General features: G+C 46.3%; 1 protein-coding gene across 1 annotated transcript; it reads left to right on the top strand.

Annotated features, from left to right (window-relative positions):
- The first annotated feature begins 5883 nt into the window (after nt 1-5883).
- On the top strand, nt 5884-7615 carry LOC125519953 (3'-N-debenzoyl-2'-deoxytaxol N-benzoyltransferase-like). Its single transcript, XM_048684734.2, has one exon. It carries the CDS (start codon nt 6067-6069, stop codon nt 7477-7479), a length of 1413 nt encoding a protein of 470 aa, XP_048540691.2. The 5' UTR covers nt 5884-6066; the 3' UTR covers nt 7480-7615.
- Nucleotides 7616-15435: the final 7820 nt, after the last annotated feature.

Raw genomic sequence — 15435 nt, 5'->3', positions numbered from 1 at the left:
AGAGACACCAGGCAAAGAAGCTCGTTGTGCCGTCCATCGGGGGTGCGGTGAGACGGCACCATGATAGTATTTCATGTCAAGTGATCCTAGAGAACACACACTCAAATAGTAGGTGGTCGATGGACTCGGTCTCCTGAGAGCATAGAATGCAGGTCGGGTCTTAAGTAAGGCCATGGCGCACGTGGCGCTACGCCATCCATCACTTGTCGAGGGACGCAAGCCAAAGAAAGATCTTGTTGTTGAGTGGGGCCCAACTCTTCAAGAGAAGACGCCAACATGGCAGCAAGGTCGAGCCATGGAAGAGAGCCTGGTAGCACGAGTTGGCCGAGTATACATCGTTCACAGTCCGCCTCCAGGTGATGCGATCGGGCTCGGAGGTAAGACCGATTCCCTGAAGTTTGCGCCAGAGGTGGACGTACTCGATCACCTCCAGCGGCACGAAACTGCCATGTATGTCCCTGGTCCAGGCACACGCTGCGTGAGGCCCTCGCAGACTAGCGTGTGATGGCGTCGGCGACGCGGTATGAGTGAGAGTAGGGATGGGGAAAGCTCGGAGATGGATTGCCCAACAAGCCAATGGTCGGTCCAGAAACAGCAAGTTCTTCCATCTCCAAGCCGCCAGGATGTGGAGGCGTGGACAACTGGCTGGTAACATCATCTGAGGGGAGCTGCAGGTGGTGCCAAGGGCGGGAAGAGTTCGTGGTCTTGGGCCAAAGCCAGCGGCACCAAAGTGAGATGTCGGTGAGATGCAGGCCGCACACGCCGAGACCGCCAAACTCCATGGGGCGGCAGACACACAGCCAACTAACAAGGCAACTGTCCGTCTTGGCATCTTATCGGCTGTGCCAATGGAAGTCACGGATGATTCGTGTAATCTTCATAAGGATCGTTGGGGTGACGACAATGGCCACAAGGATGTGCATGGGCAAGGCTGAGAGCACATGGCGATTGGCGAACAAGTGCCACCCGCTCACTGCGAGATAGGAGCGCCACCTTTTTTTTTGAGAGAGAGAGAAAGCACCCTTCCCAGTTGAGTTTCCTCACAAGCTTGTCCACCAGCGATAGAAAGGCCGAGGAGTCTTGCGGATAGATAGAGGAAGGCCCAAGTAAACAATGGGAATGTGGTGACCCGGTTTGTCCAACGCAGTGGCGGTGCCAGGATTCAAACCTTGTGATGTCAAGCTTTACTCATAATTTTTTTACAAACAATTTAAAATGAACCAGAAAGATCATACTTTATTACAAAAGTACAAAACATATTTATGGCAGCAGCTCTCCGCAATCATGCATGCATAATAGCATCAGTACTAATAGACTGGAATACATCCGTTTCAACATAAGTAATGAGACAATGATACAAGAAATCATCGCCTATTCTATTATGCAAATCAGAATTGATATATTTCATTGCAGAAAATGCTCTCTCAACTGTTGCCGTTGCAACTGGCAAAATCAATGCTAGCTTCACCAAAAGAAACACTAGAGGAAAACTAGTATACTTCTTTGTTTCAACTAGTTTTCTACAAAGATCACTAACCCCTTTTAAATTGGAGAGTCTTGTATCATCACGAACGTTTTCAAGGAAGTTGTCAAGTTGGACACTAAGATCTTCAATCTTGCTTTCACTTTCAAAATCATCAGGATACAAACGAGCCATTGCTAATACTTTGTCCTTATCAGAGTTAGAGAACGATTCAGAAGGATCCAAACAAGCCATGCCAAGAAGCAATGTTGTGCTGCTCTCACTAAAGCGGTCATCAAGCTCTACACGTAATAGATCGATAACAGCATACATTACACTTTGGTAGTAATCCTTATTCGATATGCCATCAATCTGAGCTTTACGCTTTGATTTTGATCCTCGAGGAATATGCATATCATTCATATCTGGAAGTTCAATATCATGTTCGAGGCAAAAATGAGTAATCTTTGTAAACATACCTTCCCAACCTTGGTTTCTCATTTCTTGTAGCCTTCTTTTTGTTGTACAAAGATATGACACAACATTCACAATATCTTGATCCTTCCTTTGCAAAGCCAGATTCAAATCATTAGTAATCCCGAGTATAACCTTCATCAAGTGCATCATGAAAACAAAGTCAAATGTTTGAATAGCATCATGAACTCCTTTTGCTTTAAGCCTATCTAGAGCTTTGCTGGCATTTTGTGCATTATCATCAACAACTTCAATTACGGAGGGGAACATAACAATCATATTCAGTAGAGAATTGAAATGAGAACCCCAACGAGTATCATCGGCTCTTTTAAGTCCAAGTTCTTGATTCAAACCTCTCCCAGTTTCAAGTTCACCATTTTGTAGTGCATTATGAACTCTTTTTGCTTGCTTTTCTCTAAGCATATCCCTGTTCTTAAAAGAATTTCCCACCGTGGACAGAACAACACTCATCCACTCAAAAAGCCATACCACATCTTCATGTTTTTTGCAACTGCAACTAGTGTCAACTGAAGTTGATGAGCAAAATAGTGGATGATGTGAGCTGACCTGGAATCTTCCATTACTAATGTTTTCAAACCATTCAAGTGTCCTTGCATATTACTAGCTCCATCATATCCTTGGCCACGAATCCGAGAAGGGCTAAGGTTATGATGTTTAAGCACTGCATAAATAGCTTCCTGGAGAGCAAGAGAAGTTGTTTGAGTAACATGAGAAAGTCCAATAACACGCTCCACTGAAAACCCCCTTTTATCAACATATCTTATAGCAAGAGCCATTTGTTCCTTGTGCGATACATCACGAGATTCATCAACTAGTATAGCAAAGTATTCATCTCCAAGATCATCTATGATTGCCTTTACTGTTTCTATAGCACAAGCTTCCACAATATCTTTCTGGATAGTAGAAGAAACCAACTTTAAATTCTTAGGAGCATTCTTCAAAGCAACAGCAGCCACATCTGGACAACGTGCAACATACCACTCATAAAAAGTTAGGAAATTACCCTTCCTCAAAGAAGTCTCACTTTCATCGTGACCTCGAAATGGCAAGCCCAGAATAAGAAGCAACCTTGCAATATCTATTGATGCAATTAACCGAGTTTTGTACTCTATCTTGGATTTTTTTTTTTGTTTGCTTGCGTACATTAGCTGCAATTGATTGATTCTGGTTCATAAGGTCATCACGTCGCTTCATATTCTGATTATGAGTACTCGAAGGACCGCCAACGTGGACATCCAATCTCTTTAGGTTATTCCAATTTCTCCAGCCCTTAGATGAAAATACATCTCCACCACCTCGTCCTATACTTTCATTTTGAAACAAGTAGCAGACAAGACAAAATGCACCATCTTCCTTTATACTATATTCCAACCAAGGCTTGTATGTCTTGAACCATTCTTTGTTAAAACGACGTTGAATTCCACTGAAATCAGTTTGACGGAAAACATGTCCACCAGGTTGGCATGGGCCTCTTAGGAGGTAAGCTCTTCGCACATCATCACGAACTTTGGCAGTTTTGTATTGGGAAATTGGCTTACGGTCTGCAGGATCCGGCGGAAGATTGGATATATCAACATGTTCTTCTTCTTCTTCAGTTGAGCGTGGTCTTGCATTGCTGTTAATTAGTACCTGTTCCAAAGCAGCTCTAGCATCAATAGGTGTTTGTTCTTTTTCATTTTCCAGTGGTTGCCTTGAAGAATTTGCTACATCTGATTCAGACCGCCACTTTTTTACGAATTTATCCATTTACTGACCTGACGACCTGACAAAAAAATGATAGTGCTATGAAAAATGAGATCCAATTTTTTTTTCTGGAAGTTTTGCTTTCATCTGTTCTGGATTTAACAAGATCCATTTTTCTTAATGAAGATTGAAGAGCAATCTAGAATATCATAATTCCTACACAGCTCGTAAAAGATAATAATTACAAGAGAAAAAAAACTTACAAACTGGAGAGGTTCTTTGGATGTGATGCCAATCACAATCAGTACAGGTATAGCGTACAGCAATAACGGATGCCGACGGACGCCGGCGTCGACGGGAACGGTGTGTCACTCGCTCCTCACGGCTAAGATCGCTGAAGCCTGATGGAGAGCATGACGATTGCCGAAGCTGCGGCGGCCGGCGGGCGGCGGCTGTGCATGGACAAAGGTCATGGAGGGTGTGGAGGACCGAAGGAGGAGATGGAATCAAAGTCGAACCGTCAAAGAGAAGATCACGGGATCCAGCCCAGGCTTACACGTTCGCAACCACAGGCAGGCACTAATACAATCGGGCCGTCCAAAGCTCCCATTGATTTTTTTAGCCCAGTCAAATGTCACACAAAGCTAATACGGCTGGGCCTTTATGTAGTCATATATTACCTGGGGGTAGTTAACTTACCGATTTCCTGTGTACTCGCTTGACTACATGGCCACAACGTGGCTTCGCCTCTGGTCCAACGCTCACTAGTACAAAAAACCGGGCGTTAGAAGTGACCCTTGTGTGTGTGGCTCCCCAGCGTGAGAGTTTCTAGCAAGCGTGTAAGCCTTCCCTTCGTGAGAAATCAAAGGCACAAGGTACCAGCACAGATGTATGTCCTGTGATACAAATAAAATCTTTCTTGTGTCCCCAACAATGCTAACAAAGGTGTCAATCTATGCTGGTGTTGCTAGTTGAACAAACCGATTATTAGAAGATAATGTGTGATAAATATTTTGGTATTTTTGAAATAAAGCAAAACTGAAAATAGAACATCGTATAAAAGTTGGAAGGTGAATCTTATGGTGGAAACTGGACCGGGTTTCATAGGTTTACCAAGTGCAACTCTCCAATACATAAAATGTACAAGAAAGTATACTTTTGGTCCCTTAACTCTTAGCGGAGCCTAGATTTAGTCCATCGATTTTGAAACCGGACAACTTACACCCTCAACTATTGAAATCAGACAAGATTCATCCCTGGACTTACACGGATGATCCTAGTAGTTTTGATTCATCCTATAGTATACTTTAACCTTAAGTGGCAAGAATTTGAAATTTATTGTGCATCAAAACTACCGGCTCAAGGTCTCTCGGAGATGCTTATAGAGATAGGGTGTGTGTGCATATGCTCAAAAGGATGAGTATATATGTGTATGTGTCTGTATGTGTTTGAGAAAGAAAAACTCTATGTATGTGTCTGTATGTGTTTGAGAAAGAAAAACTCTATTCACGCAGGTCACTCCTAACCAAACGTGGCTGTGCTTCATAGCATTGGGTATTCTTTAACAAAGGGCAGTGGAATACAAAGTTTGGTCATTTATTTTGCAACGGAGAAAGTATGAATATTCTTTAAAGAAGGTTTATCCTCTTTCCGGAGAAATAAAAGAACACATTTAGGGCTTGTTTGGTTTCAATAAGTCACCTAACTTATAAGTCAGGTGACTTAAAACCAGTGACTTATAAGTCACACCTATTTGGTTGCCACCTGACTTATAAGTCACCTGAGCACATCTTCCCACCTTGTTTTTTTATGTAAAGGTGATGGGACCCATGCAAAAGGGGGTGACTTATAAGTTTTAAGTTGGGATGCAGCAGCTTATGACTTATAAGTTGGGGTGACTTATAAGTTGGGTCCGTTTGGCAAAATAAGTCATTTTTTATACTTTTCGACTTATAAGTTGGTGACTTATTTGGAACCAAACAAGACCTAACTGTGTGAGATTTGCCGACTCGTATATATAGATGTAAACGTGCGACTGTTTGGATTTATATACCAGTGTCTTTTTAAATCCTGTAGAGATACAGCTATTTCCCGGGAAGTTTCTGAAAACCATGTACTAAAACAGTGTTGCAAGCAGAAACCGCCGGACCGCGAAGTTGAAGTGGTGTCGGCGCCGCCGCACTACTGGCGCCCGGCGCTCCCACGTCGCCATTCGTCGTCCTGGAAACACCTCGCACAAGTTTGTTCCACCAACCGCGTCGCCATCGGTCTCTGCCGTGACGGGCCAGTTCTGTCTGCCGTCCCGCCACGGCCACCTACTCCGATCCACCCAATTAAACTTCCCCGGGTTTTAATAAGCGCGAGCGAGCTCCTCTGTCCGCCCGCCCCACCGCCGGCCGCCGCGACAGCACCGGTTCCCCTACCGCATGGAGCCGCCGGCGCCGCCGCCCCTACCGCCGCCGCAGCTGCACCTGCGGGTCCTGGACAGCGTCAGGCTCTTCCCGGCGCCGCAGCCTCCGGCGTCGTCGCTGCCGCTCTCCGGCCTCGACGCCGACCGCAACGCGCTCGACGTCTCCTTCCGCACCGTCCGCTTCTTCCCCGCCCACCCGGTCTCCCTCGACCCGCTCGACGTCCTCCAGGCCGCCTTCGCCGACGCGCTCGGCCTCTTCCCGCAGCTCGCCGGCTCCCTCCTCCGCGACGACGGCCGCGTCGTGCTCACCGGGGCCGGCGAGGTCGACGCTGTGACCCTCGTCCTCGCGGCGACGGACCTGTCGGTGGCCGACGTCGACGCGGACAGGCCGGACTCGCCGCTGCTCGACCGCCTCGCGCCGGGCGACGGCGACGGCGGGCCGGCAGCGCTTGCGCTCCAGGTCACGCGGTTCACGTGCGGCGGCGTCGCGCTGGGGATGCGGGTGGCGCACGCGCTCTGCGACGGCGCGGGGTCCACCAAGTTCCTCGTCGCCGCCGCGCGGTTCGCGCGGGGGCTGGAGCCGGAGGCCGCGGCGGCGCCGGTGTGGAACCGCCGGGAGCTTCTGGGCCCCAGGGACCCGCCGCGGGTGGTGACGCCGTTCGACGCCGTCCTCTCGACCGACGACGACGCCGCGCGGCTCGGCCCGTACGGCGCGGCGAGCGACGGACAGGGACACGAGCGGCTCTCGAGGGAGTGCTTCCACGTCAGCGACGCGCGTGTGGAGGCGCTCAGGGCGCGGCTCGCCGCGGACGCCGGCGTCAAGTTCACGACCTTCGAGATTCTCGCCGCCTTCATCTGGCGCGCCAAGGTGAAGGCCAACCAAACCGCCCCCGACGAGACCGTGAAGATGGTGTACTCCATGAACATCAGCGCGCTCCTCGACCCGCCGCTGCCAGAGGGGTACTGGGGCAACGTGTGCGTGCCGGTGTACGTGGCGCTCGCGGCCGGCGACCTCGTCGGCCGGCCGCTGGCGGAGACGGCATCCCTGGTCAGGAAGAGCAAGCGGGGGGTGGACGAGGAGTACGTGCGGTCCTACGTCGACCTCCAGGAGCTGCGGCGCGGGGAGGGCGGCGTCACGGCGGGGCGGCGCGGCGTGAGCGCGTTCACGGACTGGCGGCGGCTGGGGCACTCGGAGGTGGACTTCGGGTGGGGCGGGCCCGACGCCGTGCTGCCGCTCTCGTGGCGGCTGCTCGGGAGCACGCAGCCGTGCTTCCTGCTGCCCTACGGCGCCGGGGACGAGAGGCGGCGGCGAGGGTTCAAGGTGTTCGTCGCGGTGCCGGAGGAGGCGGTGCCCCGGTTCAGAGAGGAGATGGAGGAGATACTGTGGCAGCATGAGGACAGTGACTGCACTTCAGTGGGGAAACTGTAAATTTGGGGATCGCTAGAAATTCGTCGGGGAATGTTTATCTTCGCGAATCTTCTGGCCCACATTTGCACCGCGAGGTCCACGAGAAATTCGGTAAATTCCATCATGTCGTATATATTGAAATTGAACTTTAGAGATACTGCCTCTGCCCTATGATATAAGACATTTTCGTGGTTTAATTTAAACTGCAAACACGTTTTATATTAGGCATGTAGAACTCAATCGAACGAAGTCTGGGTAAAGTGACTTCAGCATAGTTGTTTTGCTGCCGCGGCTAAGATGCTACAACCAGCGATGAAATATGTCGTGACAGTTTTGCAAGCAACGACAACTGATGTTGCAACCGCTATGACTAAAAATGCCATAACCGTCAATGACGGATGTTGCGACAGATGAGACGACATGCTACAACCAACAATACAGATGTTGCAATTGCTAGGGGGAAATGTTGCAAACGTTGGGACAAAATTCTGCAAGGTCGACTGGGACCTGGTTAAATCTCAATCGACTGAGTTTTAACAAGCCCGTTTATAACCTAGCAATTATTATATAGTATGGGACGGAGAAAGTAGATCGCAACCTAGTCTAGTCGAGTATGCGATGAAAATTAGAACATAAAACATTTCGAGAACAAAGGTCGTATGCTTATGTCCAGATAATCTAAGTAGGTTAATGATTTTTAAATTGGGACCCTATGACTGTTGCCTAAATTTAGAATTTGGGTTAGTCGATTTCTCATCTATAGCAAAAATTTGATCAAACGGACACAAAACGTATACTCAGTTGATTTCCCTCACAAGGCCCAACATATGCATTGGTCACAAAACGACCAGAACCAATTGGGCTCAAGCAGCCTACAGCCAGCTAACCCGATAACAAAATTAAAAAAAGGCACCTTTTGTCTGACGCAGCAATGCGGCTCCAGAACTCATCTGCTTCCTTTGTGTGAACAGTGAACTCAAAGATACTATAATCATGAAACTTCAGATCAAGATACTACTGAACCTCGTAGATCAACCAGAGTAAGATCCGCGCCAGAGTGGTACGGTAATCCTGTTCTGGAAATCATGCTACTAGATCATGATGAACCTATGAACTATGAAGAAGCGATGGTGAGCCCAGATTCCGCAAAGTGGCTTGAAGCCATGAAATCTGAGATGGGATCCATGTATGAGAACAAAGTATGGACTTTGGTTGACTTGCCTGATGATCGGCAAGCAATTGAGAATAAATGGATTTTTAAGAAAAAGACTGACGCTGATGGTAATGTTACTGTCTACAAAGCTCGACTTGTCGCGAAAGGTTTTCGGCAAGTTCAAGGGATTGACTACGATGAGACCTTCTCACCCGTAGCGATGCTTAAGTCCGTCCGAATCATGTTAGCAATTGCCGCATTTTATGATTATGAAATTTGACAAATGGATGTCAAAACTGCATTCCTGAATGGATTTCTGGAAGAAGAGTTATATATGATGCAACCAGAAGGTTTTATCGATCCAAAAGGAGCTAACAAAGTGTGCAAGCTCCAGCGATCCATTTATGGACTGGTGCAAGCCTCTCGGAGTTGGAATAAACGCTTTGATAGTGTGATCAAAGCATTTGGTTTTATACAGACTTTCGGAGAAGTCTGTATTTACAAGAAAGTGAGTGGGAGCTCTGTAGCATTTCTGATATTATATGTTGATGACATATTACTAATTGGAAATGATATAGAATTTCTGGATAGCATAAAGGGATACTTGAGTAAGAGTTTTTCAATGAAAGACCTCGGAGAAGCTGCTTACATATTAGGCATAAAGATCTATAGAGATAGATCAAGACGCTTAATTGGACTTTCACAAAGCACATACCTTGACAAGATTTTGAAGAAGTTCAAAATGGATCAAGCAAAGAAAGGATTCTTGCCTGTGTTACAAGGTGTGAAGTTGAGTAAGACTCAATGCCCGACCACTGCAGAAGATAGAGAGAATATGAAAGATGTTCCCTATGCATCAGCCATAGGATCTATCATGTATGCAATGCTGTGTACCAGACCCGATGTGTGCCTTGCTATAAGTCTAGCAGGGAGGTACCAAAGTAATCCAGGAGTGGATCACTGGACAGCGGTCAAGAACATCCTGAAATACCTGAAAAGGACTAAGGATATGTTTCTCGTATATGGAGGTGACAAAGAGCTCATCGTAAAAGGTTACGTTGATGCAAGCTTTGACACTGATCCGGACGATTCTAAATCGCAAACCGGATACGTGTTTACATTAAACGGTGGAGCTGTCAGTTGGTGCAGTTCTAAAGAAAGCGTCGTAGCGGGATCTACATCTGAAGCGGAGTACATAGCTGCTTCGGAAGCAGCGAACGAAGGATTCTGGATGAAGGAGTTCATATCCGATCTAGGTGTCATACCTAGTGCATCGGATCCAATGAAAATCTTTTGTGACAATACTGGTGCAATTGCCTTGGCAAAGGAATCTAGATTTCACAAGAGAACCAAGCACATCAAGAGACGCTTCAATTCCATCCGGGATCTAGTCCAGGTGGGAGACATAGAGATTTGCAAGATACATACGGATCTGAGTGTTGCAGACCCGTTGACTAAGCCTCTTCCACGAGCAAAACATGATCAGCACCAAGGCTCCATGGGTGTTAGAATCATTACGGTGTAATCTAGATTATTGACTCTAGTGCAAGTGGGAGACTGAAGGAAATATGCCCTAGAGGCAATAATAAAGTTATTATTTATTTCCTTATAATCATGATAAATGTTTATTATTCATGCTAGAATTGTATTAACCGGAAACATAATACATGTGTGAATACATAGACAAACAAAGTGTCACTAGTATGCCTCTACTTGACTAGCTCGTTAATCAAAGATGGTTATGTTTTCTGACCATGAACAATGAGTTGTTATTTGGTTAACGGGATCACATCATTAAGAGAATGATCTGATTGACATGACCCATTCCATTAGCTTAGCACCCGATCGTTTAGTATGTTGTTATTGCTTTCTTCATGACTTATACATGTTCCTATAACTATGAGATTAGGCAACTCCCGTTTACCAGAGGAACACTTTGGGTACTACCAAATGTCACAACGTAACTGGGTGATTATAAAGGAGTACTACAGGTGTCTCCAAAGGTACATGTTGGGTTGGCGTATTTCGAGATTAGGTTTTGTCACTCCGATTGTCGGAGAGGTATCTCTGGGCCCTCTCGGTAATGCACATCACATAAGCCTTGCAAGCATTGCAACTAATGAGTTAGTTGCGGGATGATGTATTACAGAACGAGTAAAGAGACTTGCCGGTAACGAGATTGAACTAGGTATTGGATACCGACGATCGAATCTCGGGCAAGTAACATACCGATGACAAAGGGAACAACGTATGTTGTTATGTGGTCTGACCGATAAAAGATCTTCGTAGAATATGTAGGAGCCAATATGGGCATCCAGGTCCCGCTATTGGTTATTGACCGGAGACGTGTCTCGGTCATGTCTACATTGTTCTCGAACCCGTAGGGTCCGCACGCTTAAGGTTACGATGACAATTATATTATGAGTTTATGCATTTTGATGTACCGAAGGTTGTTCGGAGTCCCGGATGTGATCACGGACATGACGAGGAGTCTCGAAATGGTCGAGATGTAAAGATTGATATATTGGAAGCCCATGTTTGGATATCGGAAGTGTTCCGGGTGAAATCGGGATTTTACCGGAGTACCGGGAAGGTTACCGGAACCCCCGGGAACCATATGGGCCTTGATGGACCTTAGTGGAAAGGAGAAAAGGGCAGCCCAAGGTGGCCGTGCGCCTCCCCCCTTCCCCTAGTCCTATTAGGACTAGGAGAGGTGGCCGGCCCCCCTCTCTCTCTTTCCCCCCTCAAGGAATCCTATTCCAACTAGGATTGGGGGGGGGGGGGAATCCTACTCCCAAAGGGAGTAGGACTCTCCTGGCGCGTCTCCTATGGCCGGCCAGCCTCCCCCCTCTAGTCCTTTATATACTGAGGCAGAGGCACCCCAGAAACACACAAGTTGATCCACGTGATCTATTCCTTAGCCGTGTGCGGTGCCCCCAGCCACCATATTCCTCGATAATACTGTAGCGGAGTTTAGGCGAAGCCCTGCTGCTGTAGTGCATCAAGATCGTCACCACGCCGTCGTGCTGACGGAACTCTTCCCCGACACTTTGCTGGATCGGAGTCCGGGGATCGTCATCGAGCTGAACGTGTGCTCGAACTCGGAGGTGCCGTAGTTTCGGTACTTGATCGGTTGGATCGTGAAGACGTACGACTACTTCCTCTACGTTGCGTCAACGCTTCCGCAGTCGGTCTGCGTGGGTACGTAGACAACACTCTCCCCTCTCGTTGCTATGCATCACATGATCTTGCGTGTGCGTGGGAAATTTTTTGAAATTACTACGAAACCCAACAGTGGCATCCGAGCCTAGGTTATTTATGTTGATGTTATATGCACGAGTAGAACACAAGTGAGTTGTGGGCGATATAAGTCATACTGCCTACCAGCATGTCATACTTTGGTTCGGCGGCATTGTTGGACGAGACGACCCGGACCAACATTACGCGTACGCTTACGCGAGACCGGTTCCCCCGACGTGCTTTGCACATAGGTGGCTTGCGGGCGACTGTCTCTCCAACTTTAGTTGAACCAAGTATGGCTACGCCCGGTCCTTGCGAAGGTTAAAACGGAGTCTATTTGACAAACTATCGTTGTGGTTTTGATGCGTAGGTGAGATTGGTTCTTGCTTAAGCCCGTAGCAGCCACGTAAAACTTGCAACAACAAAGTAGAGGACGTCTAACTTGTTTTTGCAGGGCATATTGTGATGTGATATGGTCAAGGCATGATGCTAAATTTTATTGTATGAGATGATCATGTTTTGTAACCGAGTTATCGGCAACTGGCAGGAGCCATATGGTTGTCGCTTTATTGTATGCAATGCAATCGCGATGTAATGCTTTACTTTATTACTAAACGGTAGTGATAGTCGTGGAAGCATAAGATTGGCGAGACGACAACGATGCTACGATGGAGATCAAGGTGTCGCGCCGGTGACGATGGTGATCACGACGGTGCTTCGGACATGGAGATCACAAGCACAAAATGATGATGGCCATATCATATCACTTATATTGATTGCATGTGATGTTTATCCTTTTATGCATCTTATCTTGCTTTGATTGACGGTAGCATTATAAGATGATCTCTCACTAAATTATCAAGAAGTGTTCTCCCTGAGTATGCACCGTTGCCAAAGTTCGTCGTGCCCAGACACCACGTGATGATCGGGTGTGATAAGCTCTACGTCCATCTACAACGGGTGCAAGACAGTTTTGCACACGCAGAATACTCAGGTTAAACTTGACGAGCCTAGCATATGCAGATATGGCCTCGGAACACGGAGACCGAAAGGTCGAGCGTGAATCATATAGTAGATATGATCAACATAACGATGTTCACCATTGAAAACTACTCCATCTCACGTGATGATTGGTTATGGTTTAGTTGATTTGGATCACGTAATCACTTAGAGGATTAGAGGGATGTCTATCTAAGTGGGAGTTCTTTAATTAATTTGATTAACTGAACTTAAATTTATCATGAAACTTAGTACCTGATTAGTATCTTGCTTGTTTATGTTTGATTGTAAATAGATGGCTCGTGCTGTTGTTTCGTTGAATTTTAATGCATTCCTTGAGAAAGCAAAATTGAAAGATGATGGTAGCAATTACACGGACTGGGTCCGTAACTTGAGGATTATCCTCATTGCTGCATAGAAGAATTACGTCCTGGAAGCACCGCTGGGTGCCAGGCCTGCTGCAGGAGCAACGCCGGATGTTATGAACGTCTGGCAGAGCAAAGCTGATGACTACTCGATAGTTCAGTGTGCCATGCTTTACGACTTAGAATCGGGACTTCAACGACGTTTTGAACGTCATGGAGCATATGAGATGTTTCAGGAGTTGAAGTTAATATTTCAAGCAAATGCCCGGATTGAGAGATATGAAGTCTCCAATAAGTTCTATAGCTGCAAGATGGAGGAGAACAGTTCTGTCAGTGAGCATATACTCAAAATGTCTGGGTATAATAATCACTTGATTCAATTGGGAGTTAATCTTCCAGATGATTGCGTCATTGACAGAATTCTCCAATCACTGCCACCAAGCTACAAGAGCTTCGTGATGAACTATAATATGCAAGGGATGAACAAGACTATTACCGAGCTCTTCGCAATGCTGAAAGCTGCGGAGGTAGAAATCAAGAAGGAGCATTAAGTGTTGATGGTCAACAAGACCACTAGTTTTAAGAAAAAGGGCAAAGGGAAGAAGAAGGGGAACTTCAAGAAGAACAGCAAAACAAGTTGCTGCTCAGGAGAAGAAACCCAAGTCTGGACCTAAGCCTGAAACTGAGTGCTTCTACTGCAAGCAGACTGGTCACTGGAAGCGGAACTGCCCCAAGTATTTGGCGGATAAGAAGGATGGCAAGGTGAACAAAGGTATATGTGATATACATGTTATTGATGTGTACCTTACTAGAGCTCACAGTAGCACCTGGGTATTTGATACTGGTTCTGTTGCTAATATTTGCAACTCGAAACAGGGACTACGGAATAAGCGGGCACTGGCAAAGGACGAGGTGACGATGCGCGTGGGAAACGGTTCCAAAGTCGATGTGATCGCGGTCGGCACGCTACCTCTACATCTACCTTCGGGATTAATATTAGACCTAAATAATTGTTATTTGGTGCCAGCGTTGAGCATGAACATTATATCTGGATCTTGTTTGATGCGAGACGGTTATTCATTTAAATCAGAGAATAATGGTTGTTCTATTTATATGAGTAATATCTTTTATGGTCATGCACCTTTGAAGAGTGGTCTGTTTTTGATGAATCTCGATAGTAGTGATACACATATTCATAATGTTGAAGCCAAAAGATGCAGAGTTGATAATGAAAGTGCAACTTATTTGTGGCACTGTCGTTTAGGTCATATCGGTGTAAAGCGCATGAAGAAACTCCATACTGATGGACTTTTGGAACCACTTGATTATGAATCACTTGGTACTTGCGAACCGTGCCTCATGGGCAAGATGACTAAAACACCGTTTTCCGGTACTATGGAGAGAGCAACAGATTTGTTGGAAATCATACATACCGATGTATGTGGTCCGATGAATATTGAGGCTCGTGGCGGATATCGTTATTTTCTCACCTTCACAGATGACTTAAGCAGATATGGGTATAGCTACTTAATGAAACACAAGTCTGAAACATTTGAAAAGTTCAAAGAATTTCAGAGTGAAGTTGAAAATCATCGTAACAAGAAAACAAAGTTTCTACGATCTGATCGTGGAGGAGAATATTTGAGTTACGAGTTTGGTGTACATTTAAAAAATTGTGGAATAGTTTCGCAACTCACGCCACCCGGAACACCACAGCGTAATGGTGTGTCCGAACGTCGTAATCGTACTTTACTAGATATGGTGCGATCTATGATGTCTCTTACTGATTTACCGCTATCGTTTTGGGGTTATACTTTAGAGACGGCCGCATTCACGTTAAATAGGGCACCATCAAAATCCGTTGAGACGACGCCTTATGAACTGTGGTTTGGCAAGAAACCAAAGTTGTCGTTTCTTAAAGTTTGGGGCTGCGATGCTTATGTGAAAAAGCTTCAACCTGATAAGCTCGAACCCAAATCAGAGAAATGTGTCTTCATAGGATACCCAAAGGAAACTGTTGGGTACACCTTCTATCACAGATCCGAAGGCAAGACATTCGTTGCTAAGAATGGATCCTTTCTAGAGAAGGAGTTTCTCTCGAAAGAAGTGAGTGGGAGGAAAGTAGAACTTGACGAGGTAACTGTACCTACTCCTTTATTGGAAAGTAGTACATCACAGAAAACTGTTTCTGCGACACCTACACCAATAAGTGAGGAAGCT

Source organism: Triticum urartu, chromosome 7A, assembly GCF_056163025.1.
Source record: "Triticum urartu cultivar PI428250 chromosome 7A, HENAU_Tu73, whole genome shotgun sequence".
Taxonomy (NCBI): domain Eukaryota; kingdom Viridiplantae; phylum Streptophyta; class Magnoliopsida; order Poales; family Poaceae; genus Triticum; species Triticum urartu.
Note: the sequence above shows the minus strand (reverse complement) of the source record. Positions and strands in the feature narration are given on the sequence as shown.